At 43.2% G+C, this 27,791-nt stretch overlaps 1 protein-coding gene across 1 annotated transcript; it reads right to left on the bottom strand.

Annotated features, from left to right (window-relative positions):
• Positions 1 to 27,374, bottom strand: LOC114886836 (prolyl 4-hydroxylase subunit alpha-3; the record flags this gene model as incomplete). The annotated part of the gene is made up of 12 exons (XM_029207938.1): positions 1 to 643; positions 1,424 to 1,520; positions 2,812 to 2,880; positions 6,492 to 6,554; positions 7,218 to 7,377; positions 9,710 to 9,774; positions 14,095 to 14,271; positions 14,515 to 14,678; positions 16,566 to 16,617; positions 21,559 to 21,708; positions 25,960 to 26,183; positions 27,232 to 27,374. Coding segments are annotated over 12 exons (1,435 nt in total), but the record flags the coding sequence as incomplete, so codon positions are not given.
• Between the last annotated feature and the right edge of the window lie 417 nt (positions 27,375 to 27,791).

Raw genomic sequence — 27,791 nt, 5'->3', positions numbered from 1 at the left:
GATTTGTAAACATCTTTAATGACTGTATTAAAACATTTTTAATGGCTGTATTAAAAAATCATTTTAAAAAAGTTATTTTCTGCTTTAAAAAAATCATCACATGAGGTACACTCCTGATACAGAGACACCCCCTGCTCAGCCTTCAGCAGAAGTCAGTAGGCAGAAGGGCATATGGGGGTCAGGCACCACCTGCAGGTGTCCTCACTGCCACTTCTGGGCCCCTGTGGTCAAGGCTCAAGTAGCAAAAGCCCCAGTGACCAAACCCTGGAGACTGTTAATGTGTCCTGTTCCCAAGAGAAGTGTCTGAGCTCCAGAAACTTCTCTCTCCAGCCTCCTTGCCCCCTCCTTTCTATTGTTCATTCTACTGTGACTCATGGCTTGAGGAGAAACTGTAAGTTCTCAGATGTCCCCTGCTAGAGACCACTTCCTTGTCTTCCATTTGCAAGGAATAGGCAATGCTGACAAAGGCCCTCCAGAAGCTTTGCTCTCCTTTCTCCTCTCTTACCATAGCTTTTGGCTTCTGGCTTCTCTGGAAAGCCAAAGGACTCCTCCAGCTTCTCTCTGCCAACATTTTAGTCTTCAGGGCTTGAGCTGCAAGGTCTGCGGAATTCCTGTCCATACTCGTGTATCCACTTGTTGGCCACTGGGGGAAATGGGGAGGAAGAAGAGCAGGCTTAGCGGAGCAGACAGTAGCGATGCTCGCTCACAGGGCCGTTAAATTCCACACCCTTGGCAACTCACTTGCCTCACCCTGGTCCCAGCCCTACTATGGACTACAAGACATTGCTTCAGCAGCAGTAAAGAGCAAGAAGGACAGTGGCACCTGGAAAAAGTCCCTGACAGGTCCTGCTACTACAGACTAATTTTCAAACCCGTGGGTACTGTGGTCACTTACCCTTCATGTAGCTCCTAAAAGCCCACTCCCCCAGGGAACCATTCCAGGGTAATGAGAGAAAAGGGATGGATTCTCCTGGCAAAGTCCACCTCAGCACAAGAGTCCCTCTACTTCTTTTTCTGTCTTCAGAGCTAAGTGCTCTTAGACACATATATGACATAAACACATCCCCTACTTCCTTATCTCTTCCTTGTTTGACCATCTCCTCATGGGGAAGCACCTCATGGGTCTCTCCTTGGGATAGAGGACTGGGACTTAGCAACATATTATTCCTTAGCTGTGCTCAGGAATCAAGGCCCATCTGGTAAGGCCAATAAACTTTTACTGACACCTGCTCTATGACAAAAGCCTGGCCTTATGGGCTCCCAATGTACTGGTGGCAACTAATCCAGAATCTGATCACCTCAATATAATGTGGCACTGTTAAGCTTTTGGAATGAAAAGGCTATGTTATTTTCCATCCATCCCCTATTTCACTTTACCCTGAACCCCTCACCCAATTCCCATGCCCAGAAAGGCAGGCCTTACCCCACTTATCTCCTACCAGGACAGGACAGCCAGCATGAAGTGTGTCACCATCCCCTTTACCACTCCTATGCAGGTTCCACCAAAATAGTGCTGCATTCTGAAAACAAGCAGACCCCGCCCCAGGGGAGGTCAGCCCAGAATCTCAGTCCTTAGGAAGTACTTGACTGAGGACAAAGGCATGCATGTCATTAAACAAGAAAACTGTCCATGCAGATTGGGGGCAAGGCATGCATAAAATGCCACAAGATGGTATAAGCTGCCATTTACTCATTCACTCATGCATCCCTTATTGAGGGCCTGCTCTGCTCTAGGCCCTGAGGATGCAGAGAAAGATCATGTCCAGTTGTCTCAGGGAGTTCAGTCTTGTGGGAGAGACAGACATAAAAACAAACGAGGATGAGACAGTGTGACAAGTGCTGGGGGAAAGGTGAGCACAGGGTGTCATAGGATCACTGAGGAGAGAAACTCGACAAAAAGCACAAGGTGGAACAAAATATTCCTCACACAACTAAGAACTTAAGTGAGCCACTGACTCTTCCTTAGGCACTTCCTAGTAACACCCGCAGGAAGCAGGGGTCATCATCATCCCCACCTCACCAGCAAGGAAGTTGAGACTTCGGGGCTTTAAATAATGCAACTAAGAAGGAGCAAGGTCAGGACTCAAACCCAGGCATTTTGATTCCAAATCGTATATGTTCTTTTTCCCCCCGTCCCCAGCTTTTTTTCCTATACGCTTACTTTAACCTTGGCCAACCCCCTGAGTTTTGATAGATACCCAGCATTTACTCACTGAATGCTTAGGATGTGCTGGGTACTGTGCTAAGTGCTATGAGGCGTGATCTCAATTATTTGTCTTCATTTCATTCCTGAAGTAAGGGCTGTCATACCTGATTGATTGATCTGACATTTGGGGGAGATATTAATTCATTAAACAAACCTCTTACCACACTGGCCGCCCTCTGTGCCTTGCTTGACATTATAACTCCTACTGCAATACGTTATGTTGACTTCTGGAGGCAAGGACTACGAGTTTTCCTCGGTACTCTCAGTGCCTCCAGCCGCCAGTGTTTACTAAATGAATGACTGAAGGGACCAGTTGTTGTCAAGGATCCGAAGGGGACTCTCACCTTTGAGGAGCTCTATTGTAATGGGAAGGCACACATGTAATCATCCTCTTGTAATATAAGTGTAAATAAAATAAAAAATAGAGGCACAAGTAAATGCAGGAGTCAAGAAAATTGAGGGATTATCTCTGATTCTGGGAATCAGGGGAGACCTCTTTTCATTCCCTCTCCCAGGAATAAGCTTGCAAGCACAGGCAGCATGAACGCTAGGGTGTTAGTTCTGCACTGCTAAAACCACCTGTTGGGGTCAGACCCCCCACTCACCTTGACCACAGGCACGCTAAAGTTGCCATAGATGAAGGCTGTGGCTCCTCCAGCTTCCACCGAGCTCAGCTGCAAGGCCAGAGGAAGAGCCAGGGTTGAAATATCCCGACTGCCCTACTCTGCCTCACATGACGTCTGATGTCATTTCTGCATAAATTCCCTCTTGTGTGCCCCTCTTTCAACTCTGGGAGAAATACTTATGGAAGTACAATCACCCAATTTAGGAATTGAGAGAGCCTATTCAGTGGCATCAGTATTTGCCTGCAGGGCCACAAGAGGACGTTTAGAAATGCCCCCTTTCTTTACCCTTTGAGCTAACATCCTTATTGAGGGTTACAATAAGTAGATTCAAACTTCGAGGCCCTCAGGAAGAAATACAGTTTATGTCACAACCCAAGACACAGACACGTCCCTGAAGTAAGTTTCATAAAATATTCTTAACTACATCAGATGCCCTCTGTTATTTTCCATTTTATTTTATTCTATTCTAGTTCAGATTTCTTAAATACTGACCAGATCCACTAACTTGATTTCACAGCCCACTAATGGATCATGACCAGTGGCTTACAAAACACTGCTTAGAATACAATGATTATATTTGAAAGCTGGGCATCATAGGAAATACTGATTGCACCTTTGGTGTGTTTCCCAGATCACTCAGACCCTCTCTGGGTAATCTCAGCTAAAGGGTTTCACCACTGGTATATTCTAGAATTATGGATGTGTTTACTTAACTTGAAGAGTTTTTTCTGATTGTCAAAGAAATATGTAATAACCTAAACATTTTGAAAAATACTTTAAAATACTTAATATTATTCATCATCTTACCATCTGGAAAAAGAAAAAAGCACTGTTATGGTTTAACTGTAATAGTTAACATTTATTGAGCACTGGCCGTATGTTAGGCATCACACTAAGTCCTTACAAATATATTATCTCACTTATTCCTCACAACAAGTATATCATCCTCACTATTCCTGTGAGTTAGGATTGTTATTATTTACATTCTACAGATGAGGAAACCAAGTCTCAGAGAGATTGAGTGGTTTACAAAAGGTCATATAACTCCTTGGTGACTAAGCCAGGACTGGAGCTGAGCCAATGCTGTCTGACTACAAAGTCCCTGCTCATAACCATTATGCTACATACACACTTGAACATTAGGTTATTTCCCACTGTTTACTATTATAAACAACACTGTGAACATCTTAATGAGTAAAATCATTTTTGTGTTTTAGATTGTTCTCTTAGGAAAGAGTCTGAGCATTAGTATTATTGGGTCAAAAGTATATGCAAATATTCAATACTTTAGATACATACTGCTAAATTATTTTCTCACCAGCAGCATGACACAGAGTGCCAGTCTTACCTCGCCCTGGCTAACTGTCTACCAGCACATTCACAGATCCCACCATATTCGCCTGTGTTACAGAGCAAGAGTTATGGGAGTTGGGATGTTAGCACTTGTTAGAGGAAACTGAACTGACGCGGCGATTCAGAACCTGGAAAAGGCAGTGGTGATTTTTAGCACATCTTGGCTCCCCCTGTAGTCCTTTGGGAAGGGCGATGAGAGCAACAATTTGCTCCTTGTGTTCAAATAACAAACTGGATGATTCTGTTCAGACCCCTGTTGTCAGCCACTGTGGGTGTAAGCAAGATACAACAGAGGAAACCTGGACTTTCCTGCCTTCCTCTACCTGTCGTTTCACAGTATAGTGGGAAGGAAGGACTTATCCAACAAATTGAAAAGAGAATCGGATCTGTGTGCTGTGAAGCTCATGAGCAGGGCATGGATTGTAAGATTGGTGGAGGGGAGGGAAATCTTCCCTCTGTAAACCTTCCACTGTTTTGTAGTGGGACTGATCTTATGTCCAGTCTGAGTAGAAAATCACTAACCTGATTTCAACTCAATCCTCCCAATACTTCTTAAAGATTATTTTCTCCCTATATAATATTACTCTTATGTTCTCCATAAATCTTATCTCTTATGTTCAGAAATGTTTATGATGGTCTTAACACCAACCTGAAGATGAAAGGATTGGGCATAACCTAGCACTTCCTAGGTCCCACGATCCCATTTATGGGGTCCTATGCTTGCTTTCTGGGATACATGATAGAAACATATTGTATGAAACTTCACAGAGAGATATCCCCTTACATTATTTCATCAGATCCTCATGAGAGCCCTGTGAGGAGGCACAGAGCAAGAAAACAAGCTCGAAGAATTGATGTGATCTGTGCTGAGGCCACATGTTAAGTGGCAGAACCAGAATTAGACCAACTGACTCCAAATCCAAAACCGCTTTCCATTCCACTGTGTATCAAAGGCTTAAAATCCAAACATATACACACTCTTGCATTTGTCATTTAAAATTGCTGGGCTACCCTTACCATAGTACCCTTACCATAGTAACTGGACCTCTGTAATCAGGGAGTCAGCTACAGAAGATGCTAGGGGGATAAAGAACAGAGAGATATTGGCCCCTAGATGTCCTATTCTTTGGTTGGTATCAATGCACTTCACTGCCTGTGACCTCCCATGCCAGCTTTAGTCATCAACCAGAGATGTACCAGCAGCTGATCCAAGCTGTGTCTCCTGCCCAGAGAGCTGACGTCAGCCATCCCTCTGCCTGATCAGAATGTTCAGAATGACCATGAGAGGCCAGACACCATTGGCAATGGCAGCCTTCCAGTTCTGCATAAAATTAAAACCAAGCCACATGAAGAAATATGTTGGGATTGCCAGCATTAAAACTACAGAGTGCTGGCCTCTGATTGTCCTTTCTTGGCTACACTGTGGAGACCAGTTAACAGGACTAAGGAAAGAGGGAATGCTAGGGTGTAGGTGTCTGCTATTCTAATGAGCCTGAAACCAGGCCTTCATCTTAGGGTGTTATGTAGAGCACTTACATTTGGCATGTTTATTCCTTCATTTAACAGTGATACACCTCTTATAATTTAAGTGAGAGATGCCTGAAATTATGACTTGTCCATGGAGAAGGAGGTAAACCCACGTGATCTGAAGGGAAGAGGATAGGTGAGATAATAAAGACTGGGTCCGAATTCTATAGGATCAGGTCAGAAACTAGGAGAGAAGGGCAATTTGTTTTAAGGGGATATAATGTAGATTTTAGTGAAGAATTCATGAGGAGATAAGGAAGAAAATTTTCACCGCATATGAGAGTGCCACACTCACTGAATTTCTCTGTAGGCATCTCTGTTCTTCCCTCTTGTAATCTCAGCTGCTTCATTTCTCTCCTCTCTCCCCTCATAGCTCCACAACCTCACCTATAGGTCCATGCTTTTCAACACCAACTAGTCTATGGGACCTCAAAGACAGAGACTCTCACATCCCCTTCCTGTGTTGTTCGGGTCCCAGGATCTCTTGGCCTTCAGTGTAACCCCACTTCCCGTCCTAATCACTGACAATGACAAGGTCACATTGAGGTCTACACAATGTAAGCTCTTTGAGGGAAGGAACTGACTTGTATTGATATTTCTTTATCTCTCCTATAGTGCCTAACAAGAGTGCTGTATGAAATTCACAAACATCCTGGAGATTTTTCTGCTGTGAAATTCAGATAAAATCAGTATCTGATATTGCTTTGAAAACCATAAAATAAAAGAGATATAAATAGTCATTAAGTAAGCAGCCCTGGTCCCTCCAGAGCAAGACTCACGTAGATCATAAATGTTGCGACTCGGTTCCCAGAGTTCATTCTGTACAGTGGGCTGGTTGGTGACTGAGACAAAAATAGAACATATCATTATTTTATGCAGATGGCACCAGAGTAACAGCCAGGATGCCACCATAATACAGGGAGGAGAAAAATGGAGGAGTCACAGATGGGATATAGCCTTGAGCTATACCTAGTCAAGTATGTGCCTATCTTTGCTGGCAGGTACTCAATATACTTTTTTCCTCTTACCACGTTATTAGATACTCATATAAGTGAACTGTATACTACTAATCAAACAAAATGGCTTGTTAGTAGTGAAAGCACTATGTGAGGGGTTGATTGCACCTTCAGGTTCTTGGTGAAATAAATTAACATATAAAATATTACAGATGATTATTCTGTAAAAATACCAAGTCATAAGCCTGGAGTTCCCAATTATTTGCCAAAGAGGCACACTTTTTTGTCATAGAAGAGTTTAATTGATATCATTTACATGTCATAAAATTCAATCATTGTAAGAGTGTTTTTCAGTGAGTTTTAGTAAAAAGAAGATGAGTCAGCAGCAATCAGCTTGAAACCAAGGCTTTCAATCTACCTAGAACGAGAACCTTTGTTCTAAAATTTCACGCGGTATTCTCTGGGGGCCCTATAAGAGCTCTGTCTCAGAGAAATAAATAACACCCTCGTTGCCTACCCCACGAGATTGGTCACCGACCCCATGGTTACCGTAGCATGGTCAAAGTGAGGCTCATAGTGCCCTCCAATTCCGTAGTTTACCACCTGGAGATACTCTGCGTAGGGAGGCTGGACATCAAGGCCTGTAAGGGAGGCAATGCGATGGTCGAGGGTCACCAGCACTGGGTCAACGGTGTCCTTTAGCCAGGCACTAAAACACACCACAGGTTGCAGCATCAGTGATCTGATGCCAGAAATGACTAAATATCTGAATGAATGATGTCAACTGCCAGAAGGAAGGAAGGAAGGCAAGGAGGACAGGAAGACAGACACGAGTACCTAATTACCTACTCACTCCTCCTGTTAAGTCGGCCCAGTCCATTTTGTGCTCTATCTTAACATTCACACATTCATTCAACAAACATTCTCTGAGGCCTACTGTATGCCAGACCCTGTGCTAGGTGTGTGAAGAGTGAAGGTTCACATCACCAGGCACTGGGATACAAAGAGAAAGAAGACAAAATCCTGTCTTTAAGAATGCTATGTTTAGAGACATCTCAATGGAGGAAGCTGGGTGCAATGGAAAAAGCTTTGGATTCAGAGGAGTAAGACCAGTCCCGGATCCTCGGCTTGACCCTTGGCCAGGCCCTTAACCTTGCACCTCTCTTAAGGTTCAGTGTATTCGTCTATAATATGGGGATGGTAATAATGTCTGCTACACAGACTCGGGAAGATTGTGACAGACGATGCTCATGAAGATGCTTTGTAAGCTGTATGTTATTGATTGCTGTAAAACACAGAAAAATCTCTGCTCTTTTGCTCTACTTCAGGACAAACCAGGATAGGTCAAAGGCCAAAGAGCAAAGTTCAGTCTCTTTTCCTGAATGTCTTATTGAGGTTCTGATAAAGTGGAGGATTTGGCATCAGAATGTGGTCCCTGGGAAGTGAGGAAGTGCTCCCCAAGCAAAGCCAGTGAGCCTCCTGGAGAGATGATGAAGGCTCTTAAGGGAAGCACCTTGGCATGTCTGGGAAGACCACTTCCTTGGTCTATAAATGATGGATTAATTTGTTCATTCTTTTGTATGGAGTGCACGCATAGTGCTGTGCTGTGGGCTCTAAGGTTTACAAAGATACCCAAGACAAAGCTGTTGTGTTCAAAGAGCTCATGAGAGGAGACACACAAATATACACAAATACAACTGAGCACAAATCAAGGTAGAGTTAAAAATAAGAACCAGCCCTTAAAGTAAAGTTCTGGGGAGCACAGAGGAAGATGTTAATTCTGACTGGGGCACTGAGGTAAGATGGACATGTAGGCCAAATTTTGAAGGGTGCATAAAATTTCAATAGATGGAAAAGACATAGGGATATTCCAGGCTGAAGAAATAGCATAAGCACAGACATGGTGGGGTGATATACTACAGTGTGTGTCAGCACGAAAGCATTTAGTCTATTAGAGAAGTAATGGGAAATAATGCTAGCAAAGTAGGCTCAGGGCATGTTGTAGAAAGCTGAGGACACTGTGGTCGGGAACCTGGTCTTTGTGGATAGTGATTTGGAGTGCATAGGTGACCTTTGAGGGACCAGTTCCAGTGAAGTTGTGAGGACAGAACCAAAATTCAAATGGGTGCACTGTGGGGGAGGGTGGGTAGTGAGAGGAGGCAATGAGGGTCTCAGTTTCTTTACCTGAAAAGTAAAGAGAATATCACCTACTCCCCTAAAAGCAATGACTCTAAACAGAAGGTGGAATTTTCTCCTTGACACTACAGTATCAGAAAGGTTAGCAAAGCAACGAAGCTGAGGTTAGACGGGCCTTTCAAAACTTAGAAAATAACTTCTAATGTAAAAGGTCCCCAAAACGTACCAGACCAAATAAGTTAAGCCAGATGATTCTGAATCCAAGCTTTCATCACTCACCTCGCTTCCCAGACAACAAAACCATCCACCCAGCTTGAGGTCTGGCCTCTCCCCAAGGATGTCATCACCATCTCCCATGGCTCGGGTGGGGACCCTCCTCTTACGGTATCCTGTCCTTACAGCACAGACCAAGGGCTACAGTGGAGGGAGAGCAGGGATGGAGGGGAGGGAATACGGCTGGGCTCTCAACCACAGAAGGGATCAGATCCAGAGACTCTGGCCATCCCTCTTGCCTGAGTGGTGGCAAGTCATGCTTTGAATATGAGTCAGGAGGTAAAGTCAAATTCCAAATAGAGACAGGACTTGTTCCCTGGAAAAGCAATCCTGGTTAGGAGGACAACTACACACTTAATTTTTGGTCTAGGGCATAGGAGCTTTTTCAAGTTTCTCCCTAATGGCCTCCTAGTTAAGTCCTCAGACGATGTAACCACCTGAGAAAGGCCCTTGGGTAAGGGGAGTGGAAATTGCTCCCTCTCCACAAGAATGTACAGATGTAAACGTGAACTACTGTGACGTCTCTAATGGCACCTGAATGGGTGTTGCTGACCTTCAGTCACCTGTGCCACAGGCCCAAGGGTGGCCAGCAGGCATGACCGGAGTCCCTGCCAAGAAAGGACCCCTCTTACCTTTTGCTGATGCGGTACTCCACTGGTAACTGCTTTTCGCCTGATGCCACCACGGATCTCTGTAGCTGGTGTGAAGGATGTAAGAGAAAGTCCAAGTGGTTATGATGCAAAGGGAAGGGCTCTCACTTCCATAGACACGCTCCTCTCTTAGCATAAGCCTAACAATCCCCCGTTTCTCCTTAATTAAAGGATATTTTGTACATGCTACTAATTTAGTGATAGCTATCAATCGTAAGTGACATAAAAGCTCAGAGTTGAAAATAACCTTTAGCTTCATATCTGGTAAATAGTAAAAACTGAAAAAGGTCTGTAGAACTGAAATACAAGTGATTTTGAATCCCGTTTGCATCTGCAAGACTGTGAGTTCTGTAAGAACAAGGACTGTTTCTTATTCATCTTTATATCCGAGTGTTTGGGGCAGGGCCTGACTGATGGTAAGTTAAATTAAATGAACACCTCCAATGACAGGACACTTTCTACCCTCAGAGGCAGCCCGCTACTTCTGAACAATTCTGATAAAAGCCCTTCCTTACAGAGAATCAAAATCTGTTTTGTTTGCAGCTGCCTTGGTTATGGGGAAAAAACAACCAAACAGGTTGGAAGTCACTAATTTAACTGAATGTCTCTATTTTGTTCTGAATGTCTAGATATAGATTTTAAATTATTTTTAAATAAAGTGGCCTCTAATTGCAAAAGTACTGTACCAGGGACAGAAAGAGAAATATTATTTACATAAGGATGTCTACTTCTGCATTTGTCATCAGAATGTCAGCTCCGTGAGGGCAAGGACTTGGTCTTTTTTCAGTGCTGTATCCCCAGGATGCAGAGAAGGCCTGGCAGGGCGTAGGTGCTCAATATTGGTGAAATGTACCCAGGAGTGAATGAACCAGAGTCCTGTGGCTAAAGACACAGCCCCGGCACTTCACATGCGGTCACAGCAGAGCACGGAGCAACAAAGGGCATGTGACAGAAACCCTTTCCCTTCTCAGAGGCTTCTACAATATTATTATTCCTGCTGCTAAACCAGGTAGACAACCTTGGAAAAGGCTCTTCCCTTGCTTGGACCCATTTCCTCAGCTATAAAATGCAGCATGGGAACAATACATTCTTGTAGTCCTTCTCAGACTCTCCCTCTACAATACTAGGATGCAGGGAATCGGTAGGTGACTGATGTCTCTTTCTAGTCCTCTAGCCAGCATCCTCTCCTGAGCCATTCATAGAGGAGTGAGGAGAGATTCATAGAGAGATAGCCCCTTCTGTTCTTTTCGGACAACATCAGTGGTTTAAAAACAAATCCTAGGGAATCTCCACTCCACCCTGCCCGCCCCCTCCGTTAAAGAGCCACACTACATTTAATTCCTTTAAGAATTATTTACTGTGCACCTACAAGTCATTCATTTGGGGGGAAGATACTTATTGGTCGTTCTCTGTGCTAAGCACTGTGCTATGCATTGTAAATACAACATAGGAAACCAGACATAAGGCATCCAATGGGGCCCTAATGGACAAGTACAGGGTGCTATGGAAATATGGAGAAGGAGCATCTAGCCCATTCTTATGAAGGACAGGAAGGCTTCCCAGGATGCCCAAAAGACAACTGGAATCACACAGGTGGAAAGAGACCAAGGGAAGAGTGGTTCAAGCAGAGAGAAGAGTGTGTGGGGAGCCAGTGAGAGCACTGCCTGTTCATGGAGATGCAAGTTGTTTAGGGTGGCTAGGGTGTCAGTATAATGGGAACATGCTGCAGAGGGAGTGGCAGCAGCCAGGCCAAGGAGCTCTGTAATCATTTGAAAGCAAAAGTGACCCATTAGGGCTTCCCTGGTGGCGCAGTGGTTGAGAGTCCGCCTGCCGATGCAGGGGACACGGGTTCGTGCCCCGGTCCGGGAAGATCCCACATGCCGCGGAGCGGCTGGGCCTGTGAGCCATGGCCGCCGAGTCTGCGCGTCTGGAGCCTGTGCTCCGCAACGGGAGAGGCCACAGCAGTGAGACACCCGCATACCGCAAAAAGAAAAAAAAGTGACCCATTAAAGAGTTTAAGTGAGGGCTTGACTCAGATGTGACCCTTTGCAAATTGCTCTGGCTACAACGGCCTAATATGGAGCCAGGCATTTCAAGGACAACATATGATCCCTGCTAGTTTACAGTCTAGCTGGGGGGACAGGATGCTAACCCATGAAACTGATCGTGATTCCAGACAACACGTAAATGGCAGAATAAATGAAAGTACCAAACAGGTGGAGACAAAAACTGAGTTCAGAGGAGGGAGGTTACTGTATGTTGCCCCAAAAAGTGCTCTGAAAAAAATGTTCCTCCTGAAAGAATCTATGAAAGTGGGCCAAAGTGGTCAGGGATAGGGGCCAAGAGAGGCATAGGGTTTCAGCTGAGTCTTCAAGGATGCGTAGGATGCAGATGGGGGAGGAGTGATGAGAGAGCAGAGAAATGCTTCTTTGAGAAACACACAGTGAAGAGGAGTAGAGAAATTCAACACAAGCCACTGAGGTGGCTGCCATCCCATGGGGCAGCCGCTACCACACACACACCCCGGGCTTATTCCTGGGTGAGCCAAAGACCAGACAGGGATCAGCAACCCCAGCGAGACGCTTCTGGAGGAAGGGAGAGTGGCAAGATCTGTGCGTGCCAAACAGATGACCTGGCTACAAGGGATTAAATGAACATCTCCGAGTGGGCCGCCTGTCCTGTTACCACAGCAACAGAGTTGTCCTGAGGAAAAAGGAGCTGCGGCCAAATGCTCCCGCTGGCTCACTGAGAAGCCAAAGCTATTGAAAATACATCGTTCCAATTCACCAGGGAGGGGAGCTTAATCGCTTCAAAAACCTTCTGTACAAAGATTCCAGATTTCTCTGAAGGGCTTTTAGATGAAATTATTATTGCTGTTTTTCTCCCTCCAATCCACGTCTGCTGTCAAGAGACTTCCTCAAAATCTGCAGACCTGATCAGGGCACTCTCCTGTTTCAAACTGTCCCACAGCTCCCCGCCTGCCTTCAAGATAAAATCCAAACTCCCCAGCTTGGTACTTCCAGCGGTTCTAATTGTGTCTCACGTTGCAGCCTTATCTCCCATCACCTCGCACCCCCTCCCTTGCACACTTCAGCCCCCGAGCTTCCCCCCACTCTCTGGACACAGCAGGCCCGTGCACAGATTGTCTGTCTCCTTGGAATACCCTTTGCCACCTTTCACTCTGATGAATCTCAGGTCCACAGAGAAGCCTTCTCTGTTTCTAACTCTCCCCCTTCCCCCATTTGCTCTTCACCCTACTGCCTCTCCCTGCCTTTCCCTCGGAGGAAGGTTCGCCTTTTTAGGCTGCCGTAGCACAACTCCCTCACACACCTCTATTACAGCACGTATCACAGTGCATTGTAAATATGTTTTCCCCATTCTGCAGGAAGCTCCTAAATGGGAGCGAGCAATACTTAACCTCCTCGTAACAGCCCAAGCACCCGGTACAGCGTCTGGCACACAGACCTGGCTGCCGGGGTGAATAGCACACCATGAAGGCCACAATGTCTGCTTTGACACAGTAGTTCTGAGACCATCTTAATGTACCGTTTGTAAAGAGGCAACATGCTTATAGTGGTGAGGTCGACTGCATGATTTTTCTAAATATTTGCCACACTTCCTGACGGACTAAACTCCCCTCCGCATCAACATCAAGCTTGGTGCAGAGTCTTCTCCATGGGAGAATAAGACATACTCGCCCTGCTGACTGCAGTGTTAGCTGTACGCTGTGCCTTAGCCAGGGAAACGTGGATGGAAGTAATGCCTGGTGCTTCCAAGCAGAAGCTTTAAGAACCAGCTAGTCGTTTGCCATCTCTGCCTTTTTCCTCTCGCATGAGACGGCAGTGTTCCAAAAAGAGGCTGCTCTGTTGGGCTGGGTCCCAGAGGAAGACAGCACGGGGCGGAGCTGCAGCCAGCCCAAGACAGACAGGAGGATGAAGTCAACCTCTACTGCTGTTATAGACCTCTTCCACGTATATGGAATGACTGATATTGGGGGAGGGGGGTTCCTTTAATTTTTTTAGGTTAAATTTATATACGATGATATGCACAGATCTCAGGAGTACCGTTTGCTGAGTTTTGACAAAGGCATCCAGCCATGCACTCCACATCCCTAACAAGACATTGACAGCACATTTCCAATACCCCAGAAAATCCCCTTGTATCCTTTCTCAGCCAGTCCTCTCCCTCCAGAGGCAACCACTACTGTGATTCTTTTCACCATTGATTAGTTTTATGGAATGGCTGGTATTTTGAACTCCTGAACAGATGAAGTATCTAGTTGTTCAGGCTGCCTATTCTCACACTTCTGAACACCAGTCATATAAAGAAACAAAGGGAAGTTCTTGGCAGGCCTTGGGGACACTCACCCATGGTTCTGCAAGGCCTCTGATTTTCTGAGCCTCAGTGTCACTGACAAAGTCATGGTAGAGAACAACATAGGGTTCCAGGTGGATGACCTCTTTCCGGACAGGCTGGAGCAGCAGGTAGGGACTGGAACTGGTCTCATAGGAGCAGTAGAGACTGGGGATCTGGTAGTGAGTAGGCTGAAAGGAAAGACTAGAATCAGCTTAAGAGAAGAAGGGTCTAGGAGCGGAAACCGATTTAGGGGAACTATAGCATGAAAAACCTGGAATGCAGGAGATTCAGAATTCAGTCACTGATGCTGTCCAAGTGAGCTTCATTTATTTTTTTTTAGTGCATCAGCCTTTCCCCTCACATCGTCCCAATTCTACCTTTTCTCCCTCTATCCGAGCCTGTTCCGTTTTTCATTCCCTGAGAAATCCTACCTGGGAACCCAGGGTCTGACATAACTCCTCATAGGTGTCCCTGGTCTGCAGGTGGGGTACGTTGGGCCTCTGGATGACAGCCTCAGCTACGGCCTGGTTAGGGCTCTCTGCCAAGAGCTTTTCGTATTTCAGGACATTCCTGGCCATCCTCTTATTATCTGGGCCTGGAAGAAATCGGAGCAGGGAATAACACAGGTTAACAAACGGTGGTCCCAGAGAGTGCTGCCAAGGTTTCCTATAGCTTCACTGTCACATGTGACCAGCAACTGGACACCTAAATAACTCTCTGTGTCCATGCACAGGAGGATGTAAGGCCCTCACTCCCAGGAGAGTACCTGGCAGTAAAAAAAAGACTGAGTAGGGCCTGGTAGATCTGAAGGAACACTCTTAGACCAAGGAATCATGAGGATGTGGCTGTAGGATGGTGTGATGGTCAGTTTTATGTAGAGGGAAGAAGCTTCAATATTTTATTCATTCATTCACCAACTCTCCCGTGAACATCTACTATGTACCAGACACTGTGCTAGAGGCTAACCTCCCAGAGTTGAGAGTCTAATGGAGAAAAGACACATTAACTACTTACAACACAACACAACAAGGAAGTGCTATGAAACAGAAGTTCAAAGAGCCAAAGCCTATAGCAGAGAGACCGATCTATTCTTCCCTGGAGAACTGGAAACTAATTTATTCCCAGCTCTACCAGATCCTTCAAAAATTCCCTAACTGGCCTAGACCTAGCAGAGCAGTATGGGACAAAGGGGTTCTAGACGTTGGTTCTAGCCTAGGTTCCTACAGGGGTCTTGTGTCTTGTTTGTGCCTGCTTTGGCTGCAGATCCCCCATGGATTGGAGCTACCCATGGCCTGCTAGCCTCTGTGCATGATTTTCAGTGCATCTCAGAAGGAGGTGCTGACTTGTTGTAAGGCTCACAAAGCATCTTTCTCTGAGGAGCTCAATGTCCTTCTAACCACCACTGCCACCACCACCATTATTCTGGCAAAGGAAGGGACAGAAATTACCATCCTTTTTTAACCAGAGAAGAAATGAAGTTTGGGGGAATGGAAATGATGAGCCCAAAATACCAACAAAAATATTGCAAAACCATTTATGGAACCAGGAATTGCAATTTGCTGTGCCCTACTTATCCACCTATAATAGTGCACAATTTGGGTTCTCTGGGAGAGGCAGAGATTTTAATAGATAAAGCACAAAGAAATAAAGAGGGGTTGGGTTATCAATTTGTACCACTAGCTGTCTACGTGTTTCCAGACCACACAGCTACTTCCTTATCCTACTGTTTGCCAAATTATCAGAAAGGAATAACATTACTAAATGGATTCATTAGAAAGTGACAGTGAAATCCTACACGAAATACTCCATAAATATTGAAACATAATAGTGATTATGTATCTTACTTTAGTATCTAACTATCTTATTAAAAGAAAACCTGGGAAGCCATCTACCACCAACATTTTAAGCAAAAATATTCAAGTAGAGCTAAGCTAGTAAATCTCCCTCCCAGTTTTACTCTGGTGAGGCGCTGCCTGAAGAGGGTTGAAGCTGAACTCTGTGGCCAACTGGGCAGGATGCTTGCATAGCAAAGTGAGCTCTGGTTTAAAGAGAAGAATTGCTATCTTTCTATGAGCAGCCAAAGTGAACATCCCTGCTGAGTCACTCTCCTTCTTGCACACACAGCTCTCATTGATTGCACTCGTTCCCAGGTCTGCTCCCGACACCTGGATCTTCAAATGTCCCTAAAGAAACTGGCTCCCAATCTCGGACTTGTTCTCCACTGAAGGAACACTAATATATATGACTGGATGGGGGTGGAGGAGGAAGGGGACAGGTTGATATCTTTTTCTTAGCTTTCTAACTAACAAAAACTCTTGATCAATATGTGTAAGATTTAATCAAAAATTAGAAATGTGCCTTGGATTATGAAATTAGAAAAATAAAAATAGACAGCTGTGTTTCATTTGCAAGGACTAAAGGCCAAGAGCAGGAGGGAGTTCCCAGTAAGTCAGACCTGTAGTTATCTTTTATCGTTACGTACTGTACAGAAGAAACTCTCGGGAGAGGCTGAGGGCACAGGAAATATTTCCCACCTATAAAAAAGAAAAAAAAGGAAAAGAAAGAGTTAACTGCACTAAGGATATCTCCTCTGATGAACCAATACATGGATTTTTTTAAAAACTATAAAATATTCTTACCAAGAGTAGCTAGTAAGACTCATTGAAATGAGCTGCAGACTAAAATGTAGAGGTTCTCTGTTCTAATTCAGGATTTGAGCCCTGATCCAAATCAGGTATCCTCAGTTTCCTCATTTACAAATGACTTATTAACACCCTTACCAGGGAATGGAGAAAAATAAATGAAAATAAACTGTCTTAAAATGCCCTCAAGTCTTTCAAAGCATGCAAAACCATGTAATTGTAGGGTGTTGTTATTTTGGTATATTTTATTATTAAAATTAATATGGAACTATAAAAACCCTACTAAAAATATAATTTGCTCTCCAGGCTCAGTACTTCTGAGAGTCCACAAAGTTAGAGGAAGGCAAAGGAAGAACTAAACCTGAACCGTTCCCACTGCATAGTAATGACTCTCCCTGCAGCCATTCAACCTTGGGCTGCATGTGGTCAAAGTAAACAGGGGATTTCCAGACAAACCTGGGGAACAGAACCCAGGCAGGGTGGGCTGTGATCCTGCTCTGAGTGCCATGGAATGATGATGAGCTGCTACAACTGTATTTCCCTCTGATCATTTTATTTTTGCATGTGAAAAAATTCATTTTTAATGATAAAAGTAACAATAAGAACACTATAAAACATATGAGAAATAGGGGGAAAATGTTACACTGAAACCCAGGCATTTCAAGCACTTTGGATAATATATAGTGTTTACATAGTTACAATCATATTTCTTATACATTTTCATATCCTGATTGCTTCCCGCTACAGTGTAATCAGGAGTACTTTTTATATCTTTACATAGTCTTCAGAGACAGCATTTTTTAATTATTATTTTTCATTACATTGTGGTAAAAAACACAAACGTAAATTTACCATCTTAACCATTTCTAAGTGTATAGTTTCAGTAGTATCAATATTAAATATATTCATGGGACTTCCCTGGTGGCGCAGTGGTTGGGAGTCCACCTGCCCATGCAGGGGACACGGGTTCGAGCCCCGGTCTGGGAGGATCCCGCGTACCACGGAGCAGCTAAGCCCGTGAGCCACAACTACTGAGCCTGTGCTCTGGACCCTGCGAGCCACAACTGCTGAGTCCGCGTGCCGCAACTACTGAAGCCTGTGCACTCTAGGGCCCGTGTTCCGCAGCGGGAGAGGCCATCACAGTGAGAAGCCCGAGCACCGCAATGAGTGGCCCCCACTCGCCGCAACTAAATAAAGCCTGCACAGCACAAGGACCCAATGCAGCCATAAATAAATAAATATTAAGTAAGTAAATAAATAAATAAATATATTCACATTGTTGTGCAACCAATCTCCAGAGTTTTCTCATCTTGCAAAATTGAAACTCTAATCATTAAAAAACAACTGCCAATTCTCCCCTCCCCTCAGCCCCTGGTAACCATCATTCTACTTTCTGTCTCTGTAAATTTGACTATTCTAGATACCTCATATAAATGGAATCAAACAGTATTTGTCTTTTCGTGACTGGCTTATTGCACTTAGCATAATGTCCTCAAGGTTCATCTATGTTGTAGCATGTGTTAGAATTTCCTTCTTTTTAAAGACTCAGTATTATTCCATTGTATGTATACACTGCATTTTGCTTATCTGTTCATCCGTTGATGGATACTTGGATAGCTTCCCACCTATTGGCTGTTGTGAACAGTGCTGCTATGAACATGGGTGTACAAGAGAGACACTTTTTTTTTTTTTTTTGCGGTACGCGGGCCTCTCACTGTTGTGGCCTCTCCCGTTGCGGAGCACAGGCTCCAGACGTGCAGGCTCAGCGGCCATGGCTCACGGGCCCAGCCGCTTCGCGGCATGTGGGATCTTCCCGGACTGGGGCACGAACCCGTGTCCCCTGCATCGGCAGGCAGACTCTCAACCAGTGCGCCACCAGGGAAGCCCCATTTTTTTATTTGGTTGCACCGGGTCTTAGCCTCGGCAGGTGGGCTCCTTAGTTGCAGCACGCAGGCTCCTTAGTTGTGGCATGCGATCTCTCAGTTGCAGCATGCATGTGGGATCCAGTTCCCCGACCAGGGATCAAACCCAGGCCCCCTGCATTGGGAGCTCAAGTCCCAACCACTGCGCCACCAGGGAAGCCCCAAGACAGCATTTTTAATGGCTGCATTTTATTCCATTTAGAAGCTCCATCACAGACAATCTAACCATTCTGCTATTGTTTGGGCATACAGATTGTTTCTAATTATTTAATATCATGAATTATTCTGTTCTGTACTTAACACAGGGATAGTTAAGTAATCTACTAATATCTTAATGTCAGATATTAACTCAGGGTTATAGATTTTCAAACCCTTTTGAGATGAAGAGAACTAAGATACAATTTTACATATTTTTAAAACTCAAGGGCTTTATCACAAGGTAAAATATTTTATCAAGAACAAAGTTAGAGTTACTTTTGATGTCCCAGTTAAATTCCTTTGGAAATGTGCACACTAAATAATGTTAAATGAAAAAAGAATATATACTGTGTATAATATAAAAACAGATTACATTTATTGAGTGCATATGTGTCATAAATTGTGTTAAGGGCTTTACATGTATTAGCTCATTTAATCCTCATGACAACCCTTTGAGGTAAGCATTGAAGGGTAGCAGAATATGCCACCCTAAAATATGCCTCTTTGGCATAAAGATTATTTTGAGCTAATTATTTTGAGAAACAACAGATACAGGAGAAGTTTTTCAAACCAGAGTAGAAGTTGCCCTTTTGTAAGGCAAATTTACATTCATAAAGGAAATCTCCATTTGTGAGGGTGTCTCCCCCTGTGTAACTGGAAGAAAAGGATGACCCTACATCAGAGGAGAATCTTATCAATGGAGAAGGCACCCACTTAAATCTACATAACAATCTTACCCTTGCTTGCTATGCCTGGTCACCTCCCAGAACTGGCTCTCCCCACACCTTCTTTCTTTTGTCTTTAGCTGGATACAGTATTTAAGATGGAGGTTTAGATCCCCTCAGAGAGTTACTCAACCTCCCTCCCAGCCCCAATAGCTCCCATGTCTACAGGAGGTATACATGTTAGTTAACTTATGTTTATTGTTCCTTTTGTTAATCTGTCTTACATTACAGGGAGGTCTCAGACAAAAACTCAGAAGGTTATTTGGAAAATTATTTCCACACTCTTACAGCATCATTATTATCTCCCTTTAAAGATAAGAAAATTAAGGTCCAGGGAGGTTAAGGGCGTTGCCCTAGTTTTCACAGAATTTGAACATAGGTCTGCCTGACTTCAGAGCCTATGGTTTAATTACTACACTCTACTGTCTCTCATTATTAGTAGTTACTGAAATGGTTTTTCACTAAAATTTATCATGAAAAAGAATTAAATAATAATAGTACTATATATAATATTATATATATTATACTTTTCATGGTATATATAGATATATAATTTTACATGATAATGTAAGGTCCATGGAGGGACATTTACCCCTAATTTACTAAGGGTAAAAAGGGGACCAGGAATTGTCCATAAGACGATGCCAATGTGTTCTATTACTGTGGGATAAAAAAAAAAATGTACCATGAGAGCACAAAGAAGGAGAGTCTGAGGAGAATTAAGGAAGACTTCACAAAATAGGTGACATTTGAGCTACGCCTAGTAAGATGAATAAAATGTACCAAAGCACGATTGTGGAAAGGGAGAGTCTACAAGTGAGAAGAGGAGAAATCTAAGTCATCATAGGGGAAAAAACCCAAAACAATTAGTCAGACACTGTATTTAAAACTCTGTCTTTCAGGGTGAGCTGCTTTAGTTTATCTTCTCTGAGTCTCCACATCAATTCTCCATTTTCTTCTTCTATTAAAATTCAATAACGTCTCGCCATTTGTTGCATCACAGGGATTCTGTTTCAGCTTTAGTATGTAGCAATTAAGCAGCAGAGTTAGGAAGAGCACCTTGGAAAGTTTTACAACAAAGAGCCACTTACCAGGAATTTGCATGAGAGGAGCAGGTCTATTTGCTGCACTGCTGTTTTGGCAGCAACACATGCGTTTGGACCACGCACATCCTCCTCCCTTTTCTCAGGAAAAGGGATAAAGGAAAGGGAATGTATGGAGCAGAAATGGTTTATTAGTTTTGGAAACTCTAGGGAATTGGCTCTGTAGTGATTTTTCCAGCCTATTCTTGAAGACTGTACAACCCTGGTGGGAAATGGGATTAGCTACACAAAGGATGGCAGCTCCCACATGTAGGGAAACGAGCTTTCACGAGGGGCACAACAGGTTGTAGATCAACAGTGCCAAAGAAAAACAACAGCTGGAGGAGGTGCTGAGCTGATGCTCTGGACCAATGGCACCAGCTGTGTATCCAGACACTATTCATGTCACAGCTGGACTTGACTGCAGACGGGAGAGGCTAACAATCAAACTTCTTCCTTGACATTGGCAGTATCATGGCATAACATCTGGGATGAGTTATGAAATGTTGAGAGGGCAAAAGAGCGATCTGCATTGACTGTGAAGCTATTAAACATTTGTGGATGCAGCTGCTGCTGCTACAGGTAAGAGACCGCCTCCTACATGGGAGACGATGACTTAAAGTAGTCAGTACATTGGAAAGAGTACTAACAAAGAATCATACAGACTCGGGCTCTAATCCCAGCTCTGTGAACTCTGTGACAAGCTAGGAATTCTTTGGAGATTCAGTTTACTCACATGAGAAATAGGGAAATAACAAAACAACTGCCCTGCTTGACTCACATTTGGTCCTGTTGGGAAGACGAAATAAATTAAGAGACATGAAAATGCTTAGAAAATTGTAAAGCAGATATAAAGCATTACGCTTACTGTGATGAAAGCAGTGAGCCCCCTGCTAACTCCCCTACCTGGAAATAGGCGAAGGCCAAGTGATCCAAGGCATCCTCTAGACTTGCCTCATCCTCTGTCTTCCATTCTCCATAAGAGCCTCGGAAGAGACTGACAGCCTCCTCCAGCCATGGAATGGCATGGTAGTAATCGCCCATGTCATAGGCCACCTGCAGGGAGCATAAGTACCGTCACTAAAGCCTTAGTCCATGGGTAGAGAAAGGAAATGATACTGCAAAGAGTGGAGGGCCTTTGGAACCCAAGAAGGCAAGTTTTCTCTTTAATTCATTTAAATTAAATAGATTAAGCATCTATTATATACAAGACAATGTACTAGGCATGGAGAATATAAAGTATTCTTGCATTTAAAGAATTTATAATCTGGGGAGATGTGAGATATATGAACTCAAGTAATTATAACACTGGGCAGAATGGCATGAATGCTTGAGAATCTCAGAAAGCTTCACGGAAGAAGTGCCATCTGAGATGAGCCTTCGTTGAAGAAGGAAAAGAATTTCCATGAGCAGAGATTGGAATGAAGGTCATTTTACGGTGAGGGAATGGTAGAAACAGAAACCAAAAGCAAGAATGTGTTCAAGCAGTATATTGTGGCTATAGTCTAAGGCAAAGAGAAGCAGGAAATAAACATAAAAAGGCAATGGGGGGCTTCCCTGGTGGCGCAGTGGTTGAGAATCCGCCTGCCGATGCAGGGGACACGGGTTTGTGCCCCGGTCCTGGAAGATCCCACATGCCACGGAGCGGCTGGGCCCGTGAGCCATGGCCGCTGAGCCTGCGCGTCTGGAGCCTGTGCTCCGCAATGGGAGAGGCCACAACAGTGAGAGGCCCGCGTACAGCAAAAAAAAAAAAAAAACAACAAAAGACAACAGGGGCTAAGCTAATTAGAGTGTGACTGTCATGTTTTTAGGAAGATGCTGTTGGTAGCAATGTGAGGAATGGATTAAAAGCATTCATTTATTCAATATTTACTGAGTATTTACAATGTACCTGGTGGTCCCTGCCTTTAAAGAGCTTACAATCAATCAAGGGGCACATAAGTAAACCAATAATTGTGACATAATGCATTAGACATCTTAATGAAGGTAGACATTGGAACGTTATGAGAGCTCAGTGGATCTGTCCTATATTAAATGTCTGAATGTGGGGAATATGGCAACACGCACTAGACATAGCTCCCGTCTCCTAATAGCTTACGGTTAACTAGAATACCAGAACTGCAGGCGGAATTTCCTGCAAGTTGATGTTGGAGACAGCAGGGAATTATAAAGTCACAGATTTGGAAGGCCTCTTTCTAATTCAGGTATAATTTCCAGCAGGCAGAAAAATAGGGCAGAACCTAAAGATACTGCAACTCTGCCGCCTAAATAGTTAAGTCCATTCCTATCCCCCATCTGCCATTAGCCTGCTGTGTTATCTTTCTGGTCCTTAAGTTTTCTATTTGTAAAAACGTTGAGTTGAAGAATAACAATAAAAAATGACGGAACTTTTCCTGTTAACAATTTATTTAATTAAGATTTCCATGAGGAACTTTAAGTCTCAGCAATACAGCAGATTGAGATAACTGGAATCCTTCCAACCACAAAGACTTAGAAATTTTGAATAAAATATAAAAAGCATTTAATTATATATTTTCAAGAAAGACTGGAAAATACCCAAGTACCAGAAGTAAAAAAGGAGTTGAAAATCCAAGTAATAAGCTTATGAGCAGATGCTGAAGCTGCCTAGGATGGGGTGGGGGTTGGTTCTAGTAACCTTAGGTTATAATACCCACATGAGGACAGTATGTGAGCCTTCTGTAGACCTCCCAAACCTAGGAATTGGAATTAAGACACACTCATAAAACTGAAACCCATGAAAAACTACACTATAAGGGAAAGAGTAGACCAGAAAAAATCTACCCACTGTCATAAGGAGACAAGAAAGTTGGTTTGTTTCTGTCTGGCCTCTATTCAGAGAAATAGATATGGAAACAACCTAAGTGTCCATCAGTGGAGGAATGAATAAAGAAAATGTGATCTATATAATTCAGCCATTAAAAAGAATGAAATCTTGCCATTTGTGACAACATGGATGGACCTCGAGGGCATTATGCTAAGTGAAATAAGTCAGACAGAGAAAGACAAATACCATATGCTCTCACTTACACGTGGAAACAAAAACAGAAACAAAACCAAAAAAAAAAATAAAAACCCCAATCCCATAAATAGAGGGAGCAGATTGGTTGCCAGAGGCCAGGGGTAGGGGGGAGGCGAAGTGGGTGAAAGGGGTCAAAAGTTATAAACTTCCAGTTATAAAATAAATAAGTCATGGGGATGTAATGTACAGGGGAAAAAAAATAAGTATCTAAGGCTAGTGATACCACCAGAGTACCTGGAAGAAGAAAACCCCAAACACTATGAAGGGATATTCCTACAACTTTGGGCAGAAAAAGGCTCTTAGGGGGGAAAAAGTCCTGCTAAAAATAAGCTCACAATCAAAAATGATAAACTGTATCAGGAAACAACTGACAATGAACAAGAGTCAACCAACACAACAGGAGGGTAGTAAAACTAGACAATTAAGAATTTCAGAAAATAGAAAGATTGATCTGCTTTAAAATAATCCATGGAGGAGGGTGCAGATGAAACAGATTTGTCTACATGTTAATAATTATCAAAGTTTATTCTTCGACCCAGCAATACCACTCCCAAGTATTTAACCAAGAGAAATGAAAACAAATGTCCACAGAAACACGTACATAAGAATGTTAATAGCAGCTTTATTCTAGCTGATGCTGGAAACAAATCAAGTATCCATCAACATGAGATTGGATAAACAGTTTGTGGTATATTCAAACAATGGAATACTAGTCAGCAATAGAAAGGAATGAACTACTGATAAATGCCACAACATGTATGAATTTCACAGATACAACATGCTGAGTGACTCAAGAGCACTTACTGTATGGTTTAGGACAGTGGTCACCTGGTACCTGGGCAAGGTTAGAGTAGAAAGGGTGGGAGTGGTGAGAAGGAAAAGGAAGTAGGGCTGTATTTAGCTATCTGTAAATTCTTTTTAGAAAATCTGAAAAAAAATCTGAAACAAATATAGCAAAATTTGAACATATATTTCATCTCAATTATAGATATAATTGCTTCTTATTTTATGTGTACTTTTCTTATATTTGAAATGTTTTATCTTTCAAAATAAGTAAATAAATACAGAAATAAGGACTGCCAGTGAGACTTTTAGGAAGCGACTTACTGAATTTTCAACATATGGTTTTAGTCTCAGAAAAACCTCACTAAGGAAGCATATATTGGTACCATACATGGAGCTGTTGTAACTGGCTTCAATTTAAATTAGCCATGAACAGGATGATTCAGCTCTGATTCTATTCAGGATTTCAGAAAAGGAAAAATGCACACAGAGAGGCTTAGGGCAACCCTCTCCACATTAATTTGGAAGACTGATTCTCAAAACTTGGATTCAGGACACATGAGGCCCCCTCTTATATCGGCTAATGAATACTGCAGGGGCTGGGAAAAATTCACTTTCCTGCATTACGCATCTTTAAAATTAAAAAGGATTTACTCCATTACTTCTTGGGCAAAGGCTAACAAAGAATATATTGTAAAATAACCTCAAGAGTGTTTAAAACTTGTGATCAAAGATCAGTTAAATATCTCATAAGGAAGGTTCTTGAAGTCTGTTTTCTCAAGCAATGTTAAAACGATGATGTTTTTTTCCTTTGGCCGCAGCACGCGGCTTGCAGGGTCTTAGTTCCCCGACCAGGGATCGAAACTGTGACCCCTGCAGTGGAAGTGCAGAGTCCTAACCACTGGACCACCACGGAATTCCCAAATGGCCTGTGTTTTGGCACTACTTTAATTTAGTATTTACAAATGCCTAGGAAATGTTGCAAGGGATTTCACAAAGTCTCAGGAGGCTGAGTTTCCGTGATCAACCTTCACATCACCATTTCCTTTCCTTTCCCCCACCCTTTGACCCTGCTTCTCCTTTCCACCTGGCTGTTCATCTACTGGCGGGGTGCTCTACTTAGGGTGACCATAGGGCCATTTTTCCCAGGACAGTCCCATTTTATGTCTGTCATCCTGGCTAATAACACCTCCTTCACTCTCAAGAGTGTCCTAAGTATATGATTTCCCTATCATGGAAAGAGCATGGGATTCAGAGTTAAAAGATGCAGGTTCAAATTTTAGTTCTGCTACTTAAAACTGTGTAACCTTAGGCAAGTTATTTACCCTCTCTGAACCTCAGTTTCTTCATCTGAAAATGGGGAATAATACCAAATTTCCAAGTTTGCTGTCAGGATTAGAAATATGTAAAAGGAATCGGGATATAGTGATTTCATCCCCCAAAAAGAGAGCTGAGCAATTTGCCCTCTCTCTGAATATCATTACCTTGCCAACTTGGAAGCAGTCATCCCCCGTGAGGGAAAAAAGCCGTCTGGGACTGTACAGGTCAGTGACAGCACAGCCGGTGACTCTCTGGAAGACGCCTCGGGCAAGTCCCTTCACACTGAGCATGTACACGTCCTGCAGCCGCATCAGGGCCCTTGCTGCTCCCTCAAGGTCCTCAAAGGCTGGCAGGTCCTGTTCCACCTTCTCATAACCATCCTTCAGAGCTGTAAAGGTCATGAAAGCATCAATCTACCATTCAAGAAACAGGCGGTGAGCATTTAATACAGCAAGGCATCATCACCTTAATCACCATAGTCATCAGGCTCATAACATTACATGAGCAAAGATAATGTTTTATCTGCTTTTGTTCCCAGGGTAACAAAATCTTCTGAATGAGGAACAGACACTCTAGAGTAAAAACTAAGCACGTTTATCATGTTGTTCCATTCTACCTGTCTCCAGGAGTCTTGCCTTTTGGGGGACAAACTCTTCTTCCTCTTAACTTCCCCAAAGTCAACAAACTTCTTTAAGTACAAAGTACAGTAAATTAGGAAAGTGATCTTACTAAAGATCACACTGTAGTGGCAACTTAATAAAATAGAAATTATTAGAAGACATCACTTTTAGGGACTTCCTTGGCAGTCCAGTGGTTAAGACTCTGCCTTCCAAAGCAGGGGGTGTGGGTTCAATCCCTGGTCGGGGAGCTAAGATCCCACATGCCTCTCAGCCAAAAAACCGAAACATAAAATGGAAGCAATATTGTAACAAATTCCATAAAGACTTTAAAAATGGTCAACATCAAAAAAAAAATCTAAAAAAAAAAAAGAAGACATCACTTTCACATGTATGTAAATGGGATGATATAACCTATAGTCCTTCACAGGATTGGAGTGAAGATCAAATGAGATAATGGACATGAAAGTGCTTTCTAGGACTTCCCTGGTGGTCCAGTGGTTAAGACCCCACGCTTCCACTGCAGGGGGCGCAGGTTCAATCTCTGGTCAGGGAAGTTCCTCATGCTGCGTGGTGCAGCCAAAAAAAAAAAAAAAAAACTAAACTAAAAACTTACTGAAAAAAAAAAGTGCTTTCTAATTATAATTATATAAACATATTAACAAAGGGACCTAGTTCTTTGTAATAGTTAGAGCTAAGGAGATCAAGTAATACCCACCCACTTCATTATCCTTCATCACATCCCTTCAGAACCTCTCTCCTTTCCACTAAGTCAGGAGATAGGATCTTCTCTCACCCTCCAGCCCTCCTCCTCATTACCTCGGATGTTCTCACTGGCCTCCAGACTATGTACCACATTCTTCCAGTCGGACTGTAGGCGCTTGATGAGAGTAAATGCAAGCAGAGGGTTAGACACAGGGGTTGCTGAATCTTCATGCAAAGATAGCACCTTGTCATAGAATCTGAAAGAGAGGAGTAGAATGATCTCACCTACTGATACAACCACTCTACCGAGTGAAGGCTGGCATGGTGTATGCACATTTAGAGTAGTTAAAAATGAAATGCTGAACCCCTTGAGACTCATGTAATATTCTAAGCAAGAAGCACAAAGAATATGAAAAATACCAACACAACAAAAGTAGGTTCATTCATTTGTTCATTCAGCGAATCAGTCTCCACTGGTCAATTTTTGTACGTCAACTATCATGCTAGATGCTCGAGACCCAAAGGCAAGAGACAGTGGAGCTCTCAAGGAGGTCACAAATAAGAAAATCCTTTTTTCTCTTATCACTCTATAATCAAAACTTAGAGTCTGGTAGAAGCTCAAACACATTGTTGAATTAATTATGAAAACCGTGCTATGTGCTATGAGAGAAGAG

Source organism: Monodon monoceros, unplaced genomic scaffold (assembly GCF_005190385.1).
Source record: "Monodon monoceros isolate NGI ecotype Baffin Bay Population unplaced genomic scaffold, NGI_Narwhal_1 Contig4486_ctg1, whole genome shotgun sequence".
Taxonomy (NCBI): domain Eukaryota; kingdom Metazoa; phylum Chordata; class Mammalia; order Artiodactyla; family Monodontidae; genus Monodon; species Monodon monoceros.
The sequence above is the reverse complement of the archived record's forward strand: the minus strand, read 5'-3'. Positions and strand labels throughout refer to the sequence as shown.